At 33.6% G+C, this 22,000-nt stretch overlaps 1 protein-coding gene and 1 non-coding gene across 3 annotated transcripts; both read right to left on the bottom strand.

The window, feature by feature from the left end:
- Positions 1-7,730: 7,730 nt before the first annotated feature.
- On the bottom strand, positions 7,731-12,866 carry LOC133306835 (cinnamoyl-CoA reductase-like SNL6). 2 transcript variants are annotated; one of them, XM_061507218.1, is made up of 5 exons: positions 12,312-12,866; positions 10,435-10,616; positions 8,765-8,959; positions 8,266-8,419; positions 7,731-8,176 (listed from the first exon to the last, which is right to left on the bottom strand). In XM_061507218.1, exons 1-5 carry the CDS (start codon positions 12,574-12,576, stop codon positions 7,881-7,883), a joined length of 1,092 nt encoding a protein of 363 aa, XP_061363202.1. In that variant the 5' UTR covers positions 12,577-12,866; the 3' UTR covers positions 7,731-7,880. The 2 variants fall into 2 exon arrangements, with proteins under 2 accessions (XP_061363202.1, XP_061363203.1); XM_061507219.1 differs by having other exon boundaries at positions 10,435-10,613.
- An 8,219-nt stretch (positions 12,867-21,085) lies between these two features.
- Positions 21,086-21,309, bottom strand: LOC133306844 (small nucleolar RNA U3). The gene has a single exon (XR_009750962.1). It is a non-coding gene; the product is annotated as a small nucleolar RNA U3 (small nucleolar RNA).
- Between the last annotated feature and the right edge of the window lie 691 nt (positions 21,310-22,000).

Here is a 22,000-nt window from a genome sequence, read left to right as displayed (position 1 = left end):
AGTTAGTCTTTTCCTAAAAAATATTTATAATAATTAGTGTTTTCTATTATTTGTTTTAAACTTTCTATTAGTCCTAATAATATTTGTAATTTTAAAATTTTATTTTCATCCCTTTATTATAAAAAATTCTGAGTCCGCCGTTAGCCTGACTTAGATCTTTTCTTCTCTTTGAAACAATCCTCTTTAGAACACTATCTCTCTCTCCTTCCAACTTTTCATCACAAAAGGTATTTTAACATGCTTCAGTCTTATTTATTTTTTTCTTCATATTTTTAATCTTATAAAGGATTAACAATTTTAAACACAATTCACATGACATGAAAAATTCGTATTCAGATTAATTTATTTTCAAATTCGTATTGTGTTTGTGTTAGTGAAAAACTAATATTAAAAATTTTGTGTGATGTTGTGTATCAACCAGCAAAATAAACTTGTGTTAATCTTTTCATATGTTATATATAATTCATGTTGTGTTTGTATTAAATGTATTTATATTTGTGTTAAATTCGTGAGATGTTAATCCAAATTGCCAATCAAACAATTTTTCTTATTTTTTGGTGTTGCCATTGCATGTCTAAAGCCCCAAGCTCCCCACCTTGTGGTGTTGAATGAATACATTGAGGGAGTATTCTTTCATTTTTGCTCTGCTTAAGATCCCTCAATAGAGGATGCCAATTTATACCCAAACAAGCAATCTAGCTGTTTCAAAATATGTATGTTCTAACTTTAAAAACACACATATAGAACTCACCCAAATGACTAGTGAATCACCACCACAATAAATAATAAGGACACACGGAGTTAACATTAGCTCTTCTGGAAAATCTACCTATTATATTTGCTAGAAGAGTCTTATTTTTATAAAATTATACATAATTCAGACATCTTCTACTATCCTTCTTTGGGAATTGTTTCTCCTTCAATGCTTGGCTCAAGTCCCAAGAGGTTGGAACTCTCCATTTTTTGTGCAAGGCTCAAGGGTCACAACCTTTGAGTGGTTCAATGTCTCTCTATAAATAAAAGTGCAAGGCTCAAGAGACACATCATTTGAGCGGTTCAATGTCTCTCCATAAATGAAGGTGCAAGGCTCAAGGACACATCCCTTGAGTGGTTCAATGTCTAGAATCATCTCCCTCCCATATATAAGCTTATAGTGTGTGAGGTTTAGATATATGAGAGATGAGATGAAAAATACCTCTAGAGAGAAGTTTGAGTGAGACCTCTTTAGGGAAGTTTGATATTACCACCATTGTAGGTGACGTTTGATTGTACCTTTAATGAAAGACTAGAGATGTTTGATTGTTGTAACGCATTATTCTTATAGTGGAAGTTTGGTTCTGGACTGGTGTCCCGTGGATTTTTACTTCTTCACATTGGAGAAGTTTTTCCTATGTTAAACAAATTGCTTGTGTTCTTCTCCATCTCTCTTCTCTTACATTTTACTGTTTCGCTTCCACAATTGACTCGAGGGTCCGACTTGACCCAACAACGGAATCAGATCCCGAGTTCAAAAGGTTCTGAAGAAGACAAGATGGAGACTAGTGGAATTTCACATGACAGAGATATGTTCAAGCTGACCGTAGACAATTTCACTTATTGGAGACCGATGATGGAAGATTATCTCTACTGCAAAGATTTACCTGAGCCCATTATCCTTGATGAGAGACCGGCAGGAAAATTTAATAAAGAGTGGGAGATCCTGAGTCGTAAGGCGATAGCTACAATCAGGAAATACATAGACAAAAGCCTCTTTGAGCACGTGTCCGAGTCTACAAACGCGTACGAATTATGGAACAAATTAGAGTTCATGATTCAAAAGAAGACTCCTAGGAACAAAGCACACCTGGTTCGCCGACTTGTGAAGTTTGAATACAAGGATGACATGAGCATGATTCAACACCTCAACACCTACAAAGGGATTGTGAAAAAGCTATCAAAAGCTGAGATGAAAATTGATGACGAGATGCAGGCTTTGCTGTTTTGAGCTCGTTGCCAGAAAGCTGAGATACTCTGGTGGTGACTTTGAGTAATTCAGCTCTAGAAGGAAAACTGAAGATGGATGCCATGACAGATAGCCTCCTGAATGAAGAAGCTAGGAGAAGGGAACGAGGTGTAACTAGCAGATCTGAGGCGAACGTGACCGAGAATAGAGGAAGGTCCATTTCCTGGGGTTGTAGCAAGAGCCGAGGTCGTGATAGACGTGATATCCAATATCCGGATATTTTTCGAGCATATATCCGGATATTTCGCGACAGAATGCAGTTTCTGCATTTCGCGAAGATATCCTTCCAAGGTTTCATTTTTAACACTTCCAGAAGCTTAAACATGCATCTTAAACATGGCATTTATGTTCATATGACAGTTGGTTACTTGTTTAATCCATTAAACATACCAAGACATCACCTTTAACCCATAAAAACCCATGAACAAGGTTGGTACCACTTACCAAAGTTCAAAACAGAGGCAAATGGCTGCTCTTAGAGCTCACAACCAGCTCCCAAGGTTCTGACTTGGACACCAAACGAAAATGCCTTCACAAAGGTTGGTTCTTTCACACCAAAGGTCACCACTTGGACCTCAAAATGCCATGACCATGGCTCAACTACACCAACTCCCAAAGTCAGCACCCAAAGGCCCTCAAGACAGCCCACCAACTCAAAAATGGAGCTCACAACACACTCACCCAAGTATTTCCCACTCACCCAAGGTGTTTTGGAGAAGAAACCAAGGAGAAAGGAAGCTCCTTGGCTCACAACAATGAAGGACAAGGTGGCAAGATGGTGGCTGACTCAAGACTCAGCAAAACTCACGTAGGAGGCAGCAATTTATGACCTAGGATCATGTGCACTAAGCTTATATAGTCACTTAACCAATTAACACACAGTATTAACTTTAATTGCTACGCTTATCATTTTAATCCCAAACTCAGTATTCTTAACCTACTCAATATTATAAGAATTATCATATTTTTCTTATATTTTTCGAACCACCTTTTCGGTACGCGCTTTTCATAGCCGGTACCAGTTTCTGGCACCAGTTCTCATTATTTTAACTTGAAAATCGTTTTACAAGTCCTACGTATTATTCTAGTAATTATCATGCACTTATTATAATTTTTCGGGATACTTTTTCGGTACGCATTTATATCGACTAGCCGAACCGGTATCTGCACTTTTCGTCAGAAAAGCGACTTTCAGCATTCTTAATCACTTACTATAATTATTAAAGCCTCATAATAATTATTAGGGTCAATTATGGAATTATCTCATTAAACTCATAATTAACTGATTAATTTCCTTAATTAACGGTGCAGGTTCTTACAAGTTGCACGCACTGCCTAGCTAGAAAGCAGCATCAGGTTTCGTTTGTGAAACCGGACCAACCCAGAAGACAAATGTATATTCTTGACCTCGTTCATATGTCGGAGAGATCCCTTGGAGGAGCTCAATATTTTGTTTCTTTTATTGATGACCACTCTCGCAAAGTGTGGTATATTTGTTGAAAACTAGAGATCAGGTACTTCAATCCTTTAAAGAGTTTCATGCTATGGTGGAAAGGGAGATTGCTGTGAAGGTGTCAGAATGATATTGATTCGGACGCATTGAAGTCGAAATAGGGAGATTTGTTGGGAGTTGTTCCTCCTTCAATGCTTGACTCAAGTCCCAAGAGGTTGGAACTCTCCATTTTTTGTGCAAGGCTCAAGGGTCACAACCTTTGAGTGGTTCAATATCTCTCCATAAATGAAAGTGCAAGGCTCAAGGGACACATCCTTTGAGTGGTTCAATGTCTCTCAATAAATGAAGGTGCAAGGCTCAAGGTACACATTCTTTGAGTGGTTCAATGTCTCTCCATAAATGAAGGTGCAAGGCTCAAGGTACACATTCTTTGAGTGGTTCAATGTCTAGAATCGTCTCCTTCCCCTATATAAGCTTATAGTGTGTGAGGTTTAGAGATACGAGAGATGAGATGAAAAATACATCTAGAGAGAAGTTTGAGTGAGACCTCTTTAGGGAAGTTTGATATTACCACCATTGTAGGTGACATTTGATTGTACCTCTAGTGAAAGACTAGGGATGTTTGATTGTTGTAACCCATTATTCTTATAGTGGAAGTTTGATTCTGGACTAGTGTCCTGTGAGTTTTTACTTCTTCACATTGGAGAAAGTTTTTCCACGTTAAACAAATTGCTTGTGTTCTTCTCCATCTCTCCCCTCTTACATTTTACTGTTTCGCTTCCGCAATTGACTTGAGGATCCGACTTGACCCAACACCTTCACATATAGCAGTATTAAAGTTTACCTTAAATTTTATTTGAATTCAATATTTTTTTTGGTGATATAATTAAATAAATTTTAACTGAACTCAATTATACTTTTTTGTAGATTTATTTTCTGCATTTTGCAAATTTAATGTGCAAATAATAGACTATTTTTACTCTTTACTTTTTGTACCTGCACTTTCCATATTGTGGTTGATATATAATAAGTGGCTATTTGTACCTGCTTACCTATCACATGCACCAACTAACTTTTTCCTTCCTCGCTTGTTGTTTGACACATTGCATTATGTGTGAAGCTTTTGTACACAATTTATCAGTATAAGATACATTTTCCTTTTAGCATATATGTATTATTAAGTACTAAATGCTACACATAAATAGTACGTGGGCAAGAAAGCAAAGACATTTCCATACATATTGTTATTAAGTGCTCTTCATAGTAATCAAATTAATAACAAGATAAACAGGCACGTAAAAATCATTTACTAAAAAAAAGGCATGCATGTAAAAATCAAGGTTTTTTAATTAGTGACATACTAAAATCAATTTATTAATGTAGCAGCATATCTATAAATATTTGAGTACTACAACTCACATAGAATTATTGTATCAGCAACTTTATAACTGCACCCATGGTTTAATACGAAATTCAACTTTGAAGTAGCTCTCTCTCTCTCTCTCTATATATATATATATCTAAGTTTTGTCTTCATGCAATTATGATATGCCATTGTTAATAGCTGGAAGCTGGAAAAAAGGATGGAGTGATTTGGAAATGCAAGTACATAAATGGAAGGCCATTTTATTTCCACGAAATAAAGCTTTTATTCACAGAATCCATTGTCAATAGCTGGAAGTTGGAAAAAAGGATGGAGTGATTTGGAAATGCATGTACATAAATGGAAGGCCATTTTATTTCCACGAAATAAAGCTTTTATTCACAGAATCCATAATAGGGCCTAAGGGTCCATAGCTATACAACCAAGTTTTGCCACCAAAATAATCAAACACATTAAATGGCCATTCCTTTGGCCTCAGAAAGTGAAACCGATTAATAAGGTATTAAAAGTTGGTGGAGCCACTCACGTGCTACCAACTACAGAAGCGCAGCCACAGAACAATAATTCAAATTATTTTCTCCATGAGAATAATTCAATTTACGATCACATAAAGTAAAAAGTAGATATTTGCTAAAAAAAAAGTAAAAAAAAGTTAGAGATAAACAAATAAGTATATAGGTTATAAAGTTTTTATAATTATGTATATTTTCTATTTAATTTTTGAATTTGTTTACTTGAATGAATTATTTTTAAATTAATTAAAGTGAAGTATTAAAAAACTAATGTGATGCAAATTTTTTAAATTTTGAAAAACTAATTCTTCCATATAAATAAATTTAAAGATATAACTGTAACTGAAAAAATTAAAAAGTAGGTTTATTTACTAAAAAAATTAACGTTTTGATTTAGATGAAGAATCTTTCAAGAAAAAAAAAGTCGATGCATTTATTTATCTGAGGGAAGTGTCCATGTACGATATGTAGGCCACAAGCCCACAACACATTATCATTCAATCTGAGCCAATTTAAAGGGTTCTCACTTATCTCATCTTGTTTTCTATGGTAGAATTTTTACATTAAAATTTAAAAAGTTAATATTATGTTAATCTATGAAATTAAGACAGGTGTTCAAATCGGTCAGTGTTTGTTTGGATAAAAATTCTTGAATCGACCTAATTAACATAAAATGTATAAACTAAGCAATTATAAACTGATCAGTCTAATAACTTAAGCAATTATAAATTGAGCCCCTGGTTATCTGAGTCTCGGCTGGAGCTGATGCTATGAGATGAGATTCCTCTGGGATGTATGTCTGAGCTGCAGGATGCAGATGATGAATGTCTGTTATTTAGTATTGATTGGAGAGATCGGAAGGAGGTATCTGCAAGACGCTCCGACATTCAAGTCAGTAGATATCTTATGTAGTTATGTCTGAATAGCTAGATAATTACATCCGAGTTTACTGCCTCTGTATATATAGTGATTGAGCATCTCGATTATGCTGCTTTAGTGTGGCTGTATTCGTTCTTATTGATGGGCAAAAGTGGCCTTTGCAGGGGATCCTGTGTGCACGATGCCTAATGTTGGGCTATGTCCCGTAGGTGTAGCTGCAAGCATGTGTCGATCTTCTAACCATTGGCTATTAAGGAGGTAGTAGGGTTTTGAGCTGTTGATGTCGTGTAGCCGTAATTAACTGAGCAGTTGGTGTCGTGTGTTAGAACGTTTTTCGGATGGTCATGATGCGCGTGATGGCCGCATTTCCTTCTCCTAGAAGCAATAGTTGTTAAGCATTTTACTAGTTGGGTCTATAATCTCGTGTGGGATGAGTACAGATCATAAGTGTATAACGAAAATAATATTTCTGTCTTTATTTCAGAAATTTTTTCTCTGCCATACTTACATAAAAATAAATGGGTTCCAATTTTTATATGAGCGTCACAGAAAAAAATTCTACAACAAAAAGAGAAATGGTAAACCCGTGTATAATTGGCAAGATTTTCTCTTTTGTGGCTAATGACAAGCTCCTAGAACAGGCAACAACAACGGTAAGCCAAGGACAGATATTGACTTTGTTAGTGCGATATTTTTCCATGTGTGTTGAAATTAACTTGATATTAGCTTAACCTCTCATTTCAGAAGGTCATTTTGTTTACCTAATTTTGCTCTTATGTAAAAATTAGGAATTATAAACCAATGTGTTAGTGTATAATTGGCAAGATATTCTCTTTTGTGGCTAATGACAAGCTCCTAGAACAGCTAACAACAACAGTACGCAAAGGACAGTTATTGACTTTGTTAGTGCAATATTTTTCCATTTGTGTTGAACTTAACTTGATATTAGGACATAAAACTCTCCTTTCAGAAGTTCATTTTGTTTACCTAATGTTTGCTCTTACAACATCGTTCTTTTTCTTTTCAAGTTTTCTCAACTTTTTGTTATACAATTTATAGGGCCTACTAACCTCACTTTGTTGAGAAAACAAAGTCCTCCTTACCAATATTCAGATTCTGTAGTTGAATTTAGCAACTTAAATTATTATAATCTTTGATACATAATATGCAGAGTTTTAATTATAGTTGACATTTTCTTCAAAATTACCTCAGCATGCCGGCAACCTGGTTGATTTTAATTACTTGCAATGGTTTCCAAGGCCAGCAATGAGATCATTAGCATTGTTTGGTACAAAATTGAATAGAATAATATATATATATATAGGAAAATATAAAAATTATGTTGCAGGAATGACACTGTTCATTCCTGCAACAAGGATCCGGCAACGTATCTTGAGGATACGGCGCCGTATCCTGATTTTGGTTTGACTTTTTTCTTTTAAGCGTGGGACCCACACTTGATTTGTGTGTGCAGGAAGATGATCTTGTTATGTGACATGATAAAAAACGAACCCATATATATATATATATCATTAGATCATAAATGAATACAGTGCCTCATCTATTTTCTCTCCTCTTCTTCTAAACACTAAGGCACACCATAATTAAACATTATTTTCATGGTATGATTAAAGCACAGCATTATTTCATCTAATATTCACTGTAACACCTTAGTGGCCTTGACATGAGTCTGCATAACTTCTCCTTTGAAAGTTCAAATCTATGCAAAGAATTGTTTGATGCATCACCACATATCTTTTCTTTAGGAATCCCAATCTCCTTGGCTAGCTTCTCTGCCTCACTCTGTGCATCAATTACATTATCAAAGCAAATGTATCTACCAGAAGCATTGTTATTCATTGCCTTGAATACACATGCATGAGCTTCAGCCAATTTTGTTACATCAACTGTTGCTAGCAAACCATGAGAATACATTTCTTGGGCTCCTGTATTAGCATTTGTTAACATTTTTAGATTCTATTATATCAAATGAAATACAAGAAATTGGACAATGATTTTTATCACATGATAGTACCTTTGAGATAAGCAATTGTTGCTGTTGGATTCCTACGACAAAATTCAGGACCTGTAATGAGAGCAGAACATATAGTAGTGAGCTTCAAACCCCTTTCATTAGCTATTCTCCAAGCAGCTTTCTCTGCCCTCATCTTTCCCAATGCATACCATAGCTGCAATATATTCACACAAAAAGAGAAGGGTCATATATTATAATTATATCACTCACATAAAAGGAAATTTCTTTGTTGCTACGGATTACGGATGCACCATAAACTCGGTGCATCTTCCATTCATTTTGTGACACGTGTCTTACTTTTGTCAAATCAATAATAAATAATTTATTTTGAAATTAAAAGAGAGAATGATTTGATATAAAGTAAGACACGTGTCACAATATGAATAGAAGATGCACTGAGTTTTCGGTGCATCTGTAGTACCAAAGATATTCTCCACATAAACATGTTGTATATGAGGAAATAAAATAAAAAACAGGTGCAATGGTTTTGGAAATTTACCTTCTTGTCTATGCAGAGTGATTCAGTGCTCCAGGATCCATGGTTAATAACATGGGAGAGGTCTGATTGTGCATTGTCTTGCCAGACACAAGCAGATAGTGATGAGGTGAACACACATCTTTTAATTGAAGGTGTTCTTGCACATGCTTCCATCACATTCTCGGTGACCCTGACTTCAATCTCAGCCATGGATTTCTAGATATCAGACAGAAACAATTGCTTAGATAAAACATGATAGATTATTTTTCTTTTACATATTTATTATGTCATTGTCACAACAATTAAACCATGCAGAACTAAAGATAACCTGTGTAACACAAGCATTGTGTGATTCAAAAAATTGAATGATAGAATTGAAGCTTTTGTCACATAATGTGCTTAATAATACATACCGTATTGTAGCTGTCAGTTAAGGGGGTAGGTATAGGAATCAATAATTATAAAATACCATGCTGTTTATTAGAATAACAAGTTATGTTCTGAAAGTAAATCACCACACCAGCAAGTAATTAAACTTTTTTGATTTTGGTTGATACTTGTCAGTTGGCAGTGTCACCATTATTTATCATGACTCGTACAAGTATGTACAAAATGAGGGTGGGGGGCAATCAATCAGGCAATTAATAATGCAAGTACAATAATGCTAGACGAGACAAGATAAAAAGTGCCTTTAATTAAAGGGCATATGTTGGGGTACCATAATTATAAGGATATAGTAAAATAAAGAACTTTTTCTCTAACAACATATATTTTGTTAGGTATGCGAGGGATAAATCTTTGGTACTACTGTTGTACCAAAGATACAGTGCATTTCACCAATGAAAATATTACATGTCAGTTAAAATACTTTTTTTCTATCAAATTTTTTCTCTCTCATATGATATGTAAGGCTCTCATTCATGAGATGCACTGAATCTAGGTACATCAGTAGTACCAAAGATTTATTCGTATGCGAGACTTAGAGCAATGATAAGATTATTTTTTGTGACATTTGTAAAATGGAAAAAAGTTTGTTCTTTTTTTTAGGGTATAATCTGGAGGGTATTCTCATTCAATCTCCTCCAGTCGAATAAATCTTTGAAACTATTGTTGCACCAAATATTTAGTACATCTCATCAATAGAAATATTACATGTTAGCTAAATTTTTATTTTCTCTGCCAAACTTTTTCTCTCTCCTATGATGTGTAATGCTCCTATTAATGGGATGCATTGAATCTTGGTGCAACAGTAGTACCAAAAATTTATTCCCTCCAGTCATCTTGTCCTCGGAGTACAGTCCGAAGACTACCCCTTATTGAAACAACGTGTGCATTGAGCTTCGCTACCGGAGGAAGAATGAGACTAATCTTCTTTCGAGAAGAGAGACATATTCTCTAACCCCTAAAGATTTTTTAAGAATTTGCTTGAGACATAGTTTCAAGCCCTGATCCAAGCAAACCCTTAAAAATTAAAAGTTTATTCTTTTAAAGTATATAAATTGTATCATGTTTTAAAAACACAACTTATATCCTTTAAATGACTTACGCAACAACCTTCACATATATCCTAAGAAATTAAAATCAGGCAACCTTATACAACAAGATTTGCCCTTTTTGCCCATATATTTTTCTAGAGTGTATATGTAGACATTGAAAGGAGAAAAAAGGAGTAAATGAGAAAAGATACTAACTGTATAACCAGAGAGTCCAGCAGGGTCGGTAAATGCAGAGGTGTGAAAGACGCCACGACAACCCTCAAATGCTTTCTCTAAGCTATTAACATCAGTTAGCTTTGCAATAACTACTTCAAAATGATATTCTGTGGTCCTCATCAAACCAGAACTCTCCATTTCCTGAAGCTTCTCTATGTCTTCTGCACCATACACATACAAATCAAGCCTCATTAATAACCAACACCTAAGGCTCAAAACTTGACAATTATCTGTCACATTTGTTCACTTTTTGCATTATAATTTTTTTTTTTTACATTAGCCTATTGAGAGAAATGTAAACAAATATAAACTGCTTACAAAATAAATTTAAGAGTCATTTAGTTATAAGATAAAGTTTATTATACAGATAAAGTATTAAATTAAAGATTACATGAATATTTAAGGATGTGAAAATAACATCATGATAGTGCATTGGTCCTACTTAATTAATGTGTAAAACTCAACTAAACTAAAGACATCCACATAATGGTGGCCATGTGTGAGCTTTCGTTTAGTGTTGTCCAAATAATAATATACAAAAGAAGAAAAGGGAATTATCTTTATTCATTAACTTCTTGCAGGCAGCACTCTTTCGGTTTGTTAGTATATTTAATTAACGCCGACAATAAACTATTAATGTAAAGATATTGGATAATTAAAATAAACCAAGATCATAGATATCATAAGAATTTTACTTTTATGTGAGACGGCTCTTTGGCATATATACGGAAGAGACTGATTCCTTATTCAAAATTGGACAATTGAATAATTAACATAGTCGTACATCATCATCATATATATAAATAAATATAAAATTGACATTTCACATATAATTATAACATTCTCTAGCGACGACTCACCAAAATAATAACTATTTTGGTGCATATTCCATTAGATTGGATCAGTCTTCAATAAATATGGACATCAAGTTGCCAACATGTATACAATTTTTTATCGCACATAATTTGCCATATACGTCAACAACAAAATATAGGAAAACTTCCACATGCACACTTTTCAAATTGTAGAATATGTTATCGTTGATTTGAACCGATCCCAAAAATTAACTTAAATAAAAGAGTTTTTATATTTTGTATTGAATAGTCCATTTTTAAAAAATTAACTTTCTAATGTTCTTAATTCTTTTTAGAGATTGAAAAACTTGAATTTATATCTACTATTTGAAAAACTGACTTCTCAGTGAAATTTCATGAAAAAAATTGACTTTCTAATACAAAATGAAAAAAAAAAATTGTCAGAAATAACGTGCAAGTGTATGTATTTTGAGAAATAAAAAAAAAGTTATTTACTTAACTAAAGATTTTTTATCAAACAGATTTCATAGATTACATTAAGGCAACTTATAAATTGTAATTCCCTTTAGAAGTCCATCATAATTTTAACAAAAAAATTATAATGAAAATTAATAATATTTACATTCACAAGTCACAATCTGTTAAGTAAATCTGGGAATAATATACACCGAATACCATTTAAATTCTCAAGTGTTGAAATTGTACAGCTCAACTTTGCTATATTTTCTCTCCCTCTCTGTTCTCTCATTACCTACCCTGATTTAATAAGAAACTAACATTGCCACCAACTTTGCAATTTTGTATTTTTTTATTTTTACATAACAAATTACGTATTATTATTCATAGTTCCTTGTTGACATCTTGAATTCAAAATTACCCATGAGAAGAAAAAAAATTCATATTTTGTTCAACACAATCAAACCCATGACCAATTCAACAGAATTTGAACTTGGAACAAATCCAAAACTGGTTTGTTCCAGAAAAAAAAAAAAAAAATTGGATTTGAGAAGAAAGAAAGAAAGAAAGAAAGAGGATACCAACCTGGGTTGTCAACTATGATTCGAACAGAGTAACCTAAGAGCAAAAGGTGGTTGACCAAAGCGAGTCCAAAATAGGAAACACCACTAGTGACACAGAGCATGTTCCTCCCTTCATCAACATCATCATCATAATCAGAACAAAAAAGGGTGTTTGTTCTTCTTCCTTCATCATCCTTCCTCCGCTGTATGCCGGCGGTTTCCACCATCTTCCGGCGAAAGTCCTCCAGCTCCACCCTCCTACTTTCCCACGTGCGCACAACTCCCATTATTTCTGATGAACAAGACTTATATAGATAGATATATAGAAGATAGAAAAACACCTATATATATATATATATATAGAGAGAGAGATATATGGTGTTATATGAATATGGAAAGAGATGAATATTGGGGTGTTGTGTTTATATTATGATTATGGGAATAGTAGTAATATCATGTCATGTAGAAAGGCTTGGCCTCTTTGTATGCTTGAGTTTCCAAGGGGGTATTTCAAAGAAGCTTCTTCTTTATGAATTAACTTGGTTTTGTGTATGGTTATGGTTGGTGTTGGTTTTGGGGTTTGGGTGGAGGCGAAATGGTTGATATGGAAGTAGCAATTTATAGAAGACTCAGTGTGCCTCAGTCCAATGGGTCAAGTGAACCTATTCATATTACTTTACCGTCAAAGTCCACCTTGGCGGGTTTGTAATGTAAACTATAACGGGAAGGTAGTATTTACATTTTTTATTTATAAATTCTTATAAATTATACTATGTTTAACCGATCATATTTTAATCAAGAGCATATAATTCATCAGATTTAATGTAATTTATAAAAAAAAAATTATAAACCGATCATTCTCTAAGCTATAAATGTATATATTTTTGACTTACTACTTAATCTTCTTTTTAATATATGTAATTTTTCTGAGAAATATATCTCTTATGTTAAACGATATAATTTTATCTCATACATAAAAATTTAAAATAAATGGGATTCATTTTTATTTTTTCTTTCTCGACTCCTCAGTGGGTTTCGTTCACTTATTTATGTGACTTCTTTTCAAATAGTAGGTCTAGGTTATTTTGTGAAGTCCGCATAATATTTTATCCAACAATAAATAATATGTTAAATATTAATGAATGTGTTAACTTTTTTTTAATAAATGTGTAACTAGTATTTCTCTAGCAATATAATATAATTGAAGGAAAAAATGATTGGATTCTATTTCGGCTAAAAATTATTCTTGAATGAAATAACATGGAAAGAATTATTTATTTGTTAAACAAGATATTATTATTTTGTTGAATATTCTAACAAAAAAAGTTTCTTTAGCATTTTTCACAAGGTAATTGTTTATATGTAAGTTATGATGCATAAAAATTTATTTTATGGTAATTTTTTTTTAATCGATACCTCTTTAAGTTACGTTGGCTCCAATTAGGGGTGCTAAATGAACCAGGGGCTTTAGACTCGGCTTGTGAAGGCTTGAGCCTACATGTCTAAAATTGATTGTTGGAACCAGACTTGGACTTGTATAAAAGCTCGTTTAATAAAAAGACCTCAGGCTTTAATTCAAAAGCTCGGCCTCAAAACCTTTCAGGCTGGCCTAATATACTAACTTTTATTTTTATTTTATATTTTTATACTATTCATAATAACTCTCTTTCTCCTCAACCTATTTCATCTCATTTTATTGGCTAAACAATTTTTTTGAATGTTTTTGTTCTATATTATACTTTTTGGATATACATTGAATTTATGAATATTTGTAAAGTTATTAGGGTTATTGATAATATATTTTGTTAGAATAAATTTTTTTATCTTATTTTTTTAAATAGACTAAATAAGACTTTTATTTTTTACAAATAAGACAGGCCACAGGCCGATAATTATATTCATAATAGGTAACAGGCTAGGTCAGACTGACACATTTAAACACAGACTTAGTCTTTTGAGACCAAAGCTCGACTCAGCTCATTAACACCCCTAGCCCCAGTAACTAGATCAGACTACCATATGGCAGAATTTTGGTTATGGGTTATAAATTTAGCTCCCTCTCTCATTTTTATATTCTCACTCCACATAAATTTATATTAAATTATTATTATTTTATAATTAATTAAAAATTAATACTAAATTAATTTGGTCAAAATTCCTGTAAATTTAAAAATATAAATTTATTATCAATGAAATAATTTTATTATTGATTTTCCTCTCTCTTTTTTTCTAATTTTCCCTGAAATGAAAAAAATATTATTTTCATAAATTAATCAAATTGGAATTAGAATGGTATTATCATTTTAGTATTGAATTAAAAATTGATAATAAATTTATTAAATCAAATAATATTTAACATCATAAATATTTCTCATTTTTCTGGATCTTTTGAAATACTTACAAATTAAAAAACGTGAACATTTTTTAATTATAATAATAATTTGGAAATTGATTTTTTATTTTTGTTCATGTTTATTTAAATTGTTCAATACATATGATGAAAATATTTAATTTTTATATTTTCATAAGTTATTTTCAAAATTTTAAAAGTTTGGAAGTGATGAAAAAAAAAGCTTATAGGCAAAAATATTCTTTTAACAATAGACAATACAACATATTTCTCAAAAAGATGTTATTCAGGGGAAAAAAGAGTCCCCTATGGAGCATTTTTTTTTTTGCAATTAGGAAAACAAATTATCATTATGGATAATAAATTTAATTTTTTGAATTTGCAGCTATTTTGAAATATCACGACCACCAAACACATAGATAATATCAGCTTAACCAGTGTTCCCGAGTTCAAGTTTTCGGAGAATGCTATTAAAACTTGATAGAGAGAACTTGAATAGATAATATCCACACACACAAAATGACGGGATAAATAAATTGTTTATGTTTTTAATTTTTTTATACATATGTTTTAAATTTTTTTCTACTTAATTATTATTTTCAATTTAATGGAATTTATATGAAATGAGAGGATAGAGATGGAAGAGAAAGTGAAATTTAAGATGAATGATCATGATTCTGTCATGAGAGAGAACCTGATTAATTTCGTTGGGCTTGAGATGACTAAGTTTTGCCACTTGGAAACTTGGTCTAACTAATAGTGCGAATTGGAAAAAAGTTTCTATAGTGAGATAAATCGAAAATAATTTTGGAAAAAATGATATCTTTTGATATTTGTGTCAAGTTATATATGAAGGAGTATCCGTGGATTGGTTTGATTTGTGTTTAGAAAAAAAATCCAAACCCATCCTCTCTAATTGGACTAGTTTGGTTTGGTTTTTGGAAAAAAAAAAAAAATTGTACAATCTATATATATATATAACTTGAACTAAACCGATCTAACCAAGATTGAATTGATTAGATATTGGATCCGCAGGTAGTGAAAACATAAATTGTACGTTATATTTTTCTAAATTTTATTCACAGCATCTTTTCTTGATTTAAAATTCTAAATTTTCTGTCATTGTAAGGTAAAATAATAGTTTTTTGCTCTTTCATAATCCCACACAATAATTAAAGTTAATTCCAAATGTTAATATTTAATTTCATTAACATTTAGCTTAGTGTATGCAGATGAAAGTATTATTATTTATTTTGAATATTAAGGTGCGATTGATTCTATTGAGAGATAGCACAAATTAAATAATTAATACAATACAACTGATTGAATCATTCAATAATTACAAATTAATTAAAAGGAGAAATAATAGTTCCCTCCGTGCTCACCACAAAGCTTGCTGAATCTTGCATTTCCAATTGACAGTTAAAAGCATGCATAGTTAATTTAAATATAATGGAAATAATAACTAAAAGGTAAAAAATAATAATAATTATAAATGAAATTTTCTAATAAAGTTGGACGTAAATGTGTGGATATTGTGAAACACCTGGTCACCTACCTCGCTGGCTCGTGTGTGTCCACCTGCTACATTCTTCACGTTCAGTCTCTAAAATAATATCTTTATCTCATTACACGATTAAATTAAAATAGGAGTTGTCACATACCATTTTGACATGCTTGGTATTTTAAACTGTTAATAAAAAAATCGAACATTTGCTCACACACACACTCTTTCTCTGGTTGTGTCAGGCGAGTTCAGGGAAAATTCGTGACGGGAAATTATTATTAATGAATTAAGTTAGACAAATACATCATATCAAGTGGATTCGACATTACATTTCAATTCAAAATCTTAAAATATTGAATTTATGGATCTTTTCATTTATGGGAAAGGTGTGTATCATTTTAAAAGATGTAAAATTATGTCATTTTAAGTGAGAGAAAGAGATAGATAAAGGAAGAGAGAGTAGACAAAAAAATATAAAGGTGTGAGTCTCATCTCTTTGTGAAAGTGAAACAATATAAATTGTGTCATTTAAAAGAATAAACATTTTTCCCTTCATTTATATACCGAGTAATGTAGGACTTGAATTTCTCAATAGGTTGAAGATGCTCACTTTATTAATTGTTTGTTCAACTACTTTTCAACTTTCCTAGACTCATAGTGAGTACATACAGATTCTTCTCTCAATTTCAAGACTTAGATGCTATGTTTGTTGAAGAAAATTTAATGAAAGATGTACGGGCATAAACAATGTCAAAAACTTTTTAAAAGTTTAAGGAAAAAAGAAAACAAAGGATATACATAACATGCTCACAAGGGCATAAAAAATAACGAATACCCTCCACTAGTGGCAATGTATGGGGTCAAGCATTGAAGGGTAGTTTGTAGCCCCTCGATTTACATAGAATACTATTAATTTACATAGGAAAATATGAATATCCTAAATATATAGTTTGAGCATAATTAATTTGGTTCCGTCAAGGGAAAAATATGCTGAAAAATTTAATAACAAGTTAATTTTTTTTTAGAATTTAAATAGGTGTCCAACTGATACGGCAAAAAATTAACCTGTACTAATTAATATTGTACATATGAAAAATAGTAAAATAAGTAATAAAAAATAGTATAGAAATCTCATGAGGCATGCGTGAGAAATATTTTATTATTTTCCTATTCTCATCAGGCTTGCATGAGAATATATTTTATTTCAAATGGTAAACAAATCAGAGTGTGTGGTGAGATTAGTTAATACTATAAAATTTATAATATAATATATATTTTTTAGTTTTTTAAAATTTATTATTATTTAAGTAGGTTGATCTGTCATAAAATAAAACGGATTGATGTTTTCAACCTATTTTTAAAAGGCGGGCAAACTCACCCTTCCTTTCTTTGGCTGATTAGTAATGAGGTGAAGGAGATGGACCCATTTTGTTACTTTTAATTGATAAATCAATTATTGATTTGTCAATCAACATCAACATCAACAATATCTTTATCCTAAATTAATTGGGGTCGGTAGTAGATGAACCCACATGAAAGATACAAAACGGTTGAAAAAAAGTAAAAAAGCAAAAAAAATAAAAAAATAAATAAAAATAGACAAATAAAATAAAATAAAAATATATGTATATATAAATAAATAAAAGTAAAAAAGAAAGGGACAAGAAGAAGTGGGGGAAATGAAGGGGAAAAAGACTGAAAAGGGACCATCTGGAACATAGGAATAACAGCGGGTCTAACCCTCCACCATACTTATAGCTTTTCTCCATTCCTTTCTAAGACATATTGTCCGCCAATCTATATCCCACTCCATTAAATCTTGTTTTACTACTTTCCCCCAAGTAAGCTTCGGCCTACCTCTGCCTCTTTTTGTGTTTAGCTCTTGGTAACAAACTTCTGTTCTTACAGGAGCATCCATGGGTCTTCTCATCACGTGCCCAAACCACCTCAATCTATGTTCCCTCATCTTCTCGGCTACCGGTACTACTTCGACCTTTCGTCGAATATCTTCATTTCTTATCTTATCCATCCTTGTGTAACTACACATCCACCTTAACATCCTCATCTCTGCTACTCCCATCTTATGTTCATGTTGCCTATGTGCTGGCCAGCATTCCGCTCCATATAGCATTGCCGGTCTTACTGCCGTTTTATAGAATTTTCCTTTTAACTTCAGGGGGATTTTGCGGTCACACAAAAATGCAGATGCACTGCGCCATTTCATCTACCCTGCTCTGATTCCGTGATTTACATCCTCATCAATCTCTCCACCGTTTTGTAAAATGGAGCCCAAGTATTTAAAAGCATCTTTTTTGGGTACCTCTTGACCATTTAGATGCACAGGTTCTTGGTCCTCATCTCGTACCAGAGAAAACTCACACTTCAGATACTCAGTCTTGCTTCGACTTAATGTGAATCCTCTGGATTCCAATGTGCTTCTCCACAATTCAAGTTTTTTATTAACACCCTCCTTGCTCTCATCAATAAGCACATTATGGTTTGCAAAAAGCATACACCATGGGACTTCCTCTTGAATATCTTTTGTTAGTTCATCCATAACTAAGGCAAAAAGGTAAGGACTTAGAGCTGACCCTTGGTGTACACCTACCGTGATAGGAAAATAACTTGATGATCCGTTACAAGCTTTTACACATGTAGTAGCCCCATCATACATATCCTTGATTGCCTTTACATACTTTAATGGAACCTTTTTCTTCTCCAGGACCCACCATAAAACTTTCCTTGGAACCCTATCGTATGCTTTCTCAAGGTCTATGAACACCATATGCAAGTCCTTCTTCTTTTCTCGGTATCTTTCCATTAGTTGTCGCATCAAGAAAATGGCTTCCATGGTACATCTTCCTGGCATAAATCCAATTTGATTTACAGAAACCTTGGTATCTCTCCTCAAGCGATGTTCAATAACCCTCTCCCACAACTTCATAGTATGGCTTAATGCCTCTATAGTTTGAACAATTCTGTATATCTCCCTTGTTTTTGTATATAGGCACAATCATACTTTTCCTCCATACATCAGGCATCTTATTCGTCTGGAGAATCTTATTAAAAAGATTGGTCAACCATTTTATTGCCACATCCCCCAGGCCTCTCCACACTTCAATAGGGACACCATCAGGCCCCAAGGCTTTATTAGTCTTCATCCTCTTTAAAGCCTCCTTAATTTCATGTGTATTAATTCTGCGTACAAATCTTCTATTCATATCATCATACGCGTCCTCTAAGTCCACCTCGCTTGTATCTTCATCCCCATTAAACAGCTTGTTGAAGTATTTCAACCATCTTTCATTTACATCTTCATCTCTCACCAGAAGTTTTTTGATTTTCATCCTTGATGCATCTAACTTGGGCGAGGTCTTTACTTTTCTTATCCCTTATCTTTGCAAGTTTATAAATACCTCTTTCCCCATCCTTGCTCCCAAGATTTTTATACAACTCGTCGAAAACCTTGCCTCTAGCTTCTCGTACTGCTTTCTTTGCATTTTTTCTCGCCAATCTAAACTTTTGCAGGTTCTCTTCACTGGGACTTTTATGCAAAGATCTAAATCACTCCTTCTTATGTTTAATTGCCTCTTGCACCTCTCCATTCCACCACCATGTTTCCTTTGTATGAAATCTATTTCCTTTGCTTTCTCCCAACACCCTCCTTCCCAAATTTTGAATACACTTAGCCATCTCATTTCATATTGCATTTACTCCTCCATCAAACTCCCAAGGTCCTTCGTGTAACATTCTATCATTGAACTCTCTCTCTTTTCCCTCCTTAAGCTTCCACCACCTTATCCTTGGATTCTGAGCCCTCTTCTTCATTGTACGTACTTTGTTGAACCGAACATCCAAGACTACCAGCTTATGTTGCGTAGCAACACACTCTCCAGGGTAGACCTTACATTCGACACAAGAAGTTCTATCTTCTCTTCTAGCCAGAAAGAAATCAATCTGACTACGATTATGGCCACTATGATAAGTGATTAGGTGTGACTCCCTTTTTTGAAAAAATGTGTTCACTAACATCAAATCGTAGGCTAGTGCAACATTCAAGATATCTTCTCCAGTCTCGTTTCTCGTCCCATAGCCAAAACCTCCTTGGATTCTATCAAAACCTCCATTGCTTTTACCAACATGACCATTTAGATCTCCTCCTACGAAAATCTTCTCCTCTCGAGGTATTCCCCTCAAAACCTCCTCCAAGTCTTCCCAAAATTGGCTTTTATCAGTTGGTTGCAATCCAATTTGGGGTGCGTACACACTGAGGATATTCAGGATTAAGTCACCCACAACAAGCTTAACCAGAATAATCTTGTCGCCTTTCCTTTTGACGTCCACAACTTTATCTCTGAAACTTTTATCGATCATAATTCCAACACCATTTCGACTCTTGTTCGTACCTGTGTACCATAACTTGAAACCAGTTCCATCCACTTCCTTGGCCTTTTCTCCAGCCCACTTAGTTTCTTGCAAACAAACAATATTCACTTTCCTTCTAGCAAAAACATCTGCCAACTCCCTCAATTTACCCGTTAAGGTTCCTATGTTCCAGCTTCCCAATCTCATCCTTAACCCCTGGGCTGTGTTTGCCCGCCACGCTCGCCCATCTGCGTGTTGGGACCCTGGCATACTTCTCACCAAATCCGGGTGAAGACCTGGCGCCTTGCCTTGGGGCAAGGACCCTAGCCCACTTTTCACTACACCCCGGGCCCGATGCAGCGCCTTGCCTTGTGGCAAGGACCCTAGCCCATTTTTCGCTACACCCGGGGCCCGATGCAACGCGTCGCTATGAAGGGTACGCCCCAACGAAAAATCATATAGGTTCATCACATAAAAATATAGCTGTTTTTTACGGCCGGTTCGCAACACCTGACGCCAACCCTCCTCCTTTATCCTGGCTTGGGACAGGCCATGCATACAAGCATAAATTTATAGTCTGTCAGACAACCGAGTGATCCACCCAACCAGATTACACTAGCTGGGAACGATCCTCTACAACCGAAGATGATTCCCCCCGAAGTGGGAATCACGCGGTCATTAATCACGCTCAGATCACACGGTCCTGAGTCATCCACCAGACTTAGGTTCCTGTCTCCTTAGAACTCAAGGATACAGAGGTACGAGCCTATAGAACAGATCCTGTTCAAGTAAGGTCGTAATTATTGATTTGTCAATGAATAATTAAAATTATCTCACTATGTTCATATTAAATATCATTTGAGATGATTGATTTCCATTCTAATACATAGAAAGATTTATGCTTACGAAAAAATATTTGCATAAAATGTTTTATATTTTTTTTTGGAGATAAAAATGTTTAATATATATGTATAGGGAAAAATGTGTGTAATCTTAAATGACACACTTACATCCTTTCACTCTCTTACAAAGAGATGAAACCCACATCTTTGAAAAAAATTCCCTCACTCTCTCTCCCATGATTTATCTTTTTCTCTCACTTAAAATGACACAACTTTGTGTAGGGATGTGCATGGGTTGACCTGAATCAATTTTTTTGAAAAACAGAACCGAATTGGTTTAAATAGTTTGGTTCGAAAATGGTTCGGTTTGGATGTGGTTCGGTTCGGTTCGGTTGAAAATGATTCGGTTCGGTTCAGAACCGGTTTGAGTCGACTTTATTTTGAAAAGAAAAAAAATTAAAAAATAAAGTTATAAAAATCAATTTGGTTCGGTTCGAAAACGGTTCGGTTCTTAAACTGGTTCGGTTCATGAACCGATTTTTAAAAACTGGTTATTTTAAGTGCAACTCAGATCAGTTCATGGTTCGATTCAGTTTTTTGGTTATTTTGCACACTCTTAACTTTGTGTCATTTAAAATGATACACAC

This window comes from Gastrolobium bilobum, unplaced genomic scaffold (genome assembly GCF_033153095.1).
Source record: "Gastrolobium bilobum isolate Gb01-03AN ecotype WA unplaced genomic scaffold, APGP_CSIRO_Gbil_v1 utg13820, whole genome shotgun sequence".
NCBI classification, from domain to species: domain Eukaryota; kingdom Viridiplantae; phylum Streptophyta; class Magnoliopsida; order Fabales; family Fabaceae; genus Gastrolobium; species Gastrolobium bilobum.
This window is presented reverse-complemented; position numbering and strand designations above follow the sequence as displayed.

What these genes read in the sequence shown, in the direction of transcription:
- LOC133306835 (XM_061507218.1), bottom strand. Translation starts at nt 12,576, where the DNA reads ATGGGAGTTGTGCGCACGTGGGAAAGTAGGAGGGTGGAGCTGGAGGAC. An exon ending in AATCATAGTTGACAACCCAG is followed by an intron (nt 10,617 to 12,311) that starts GTTGGTATCCTC and finishes TGTATGGTGCAG; the next exon opens with AAGACATAGAGAAGCTTCAG. An exon ending in CTGGACTCTCTGGTTATACA is followed by an intron (nt 8,960 to 10,434) that starts GTTAGTATCTTT and finishes TCTGATATCTAG; the next exon opens with AAATCCATGGCTGAGATTGA.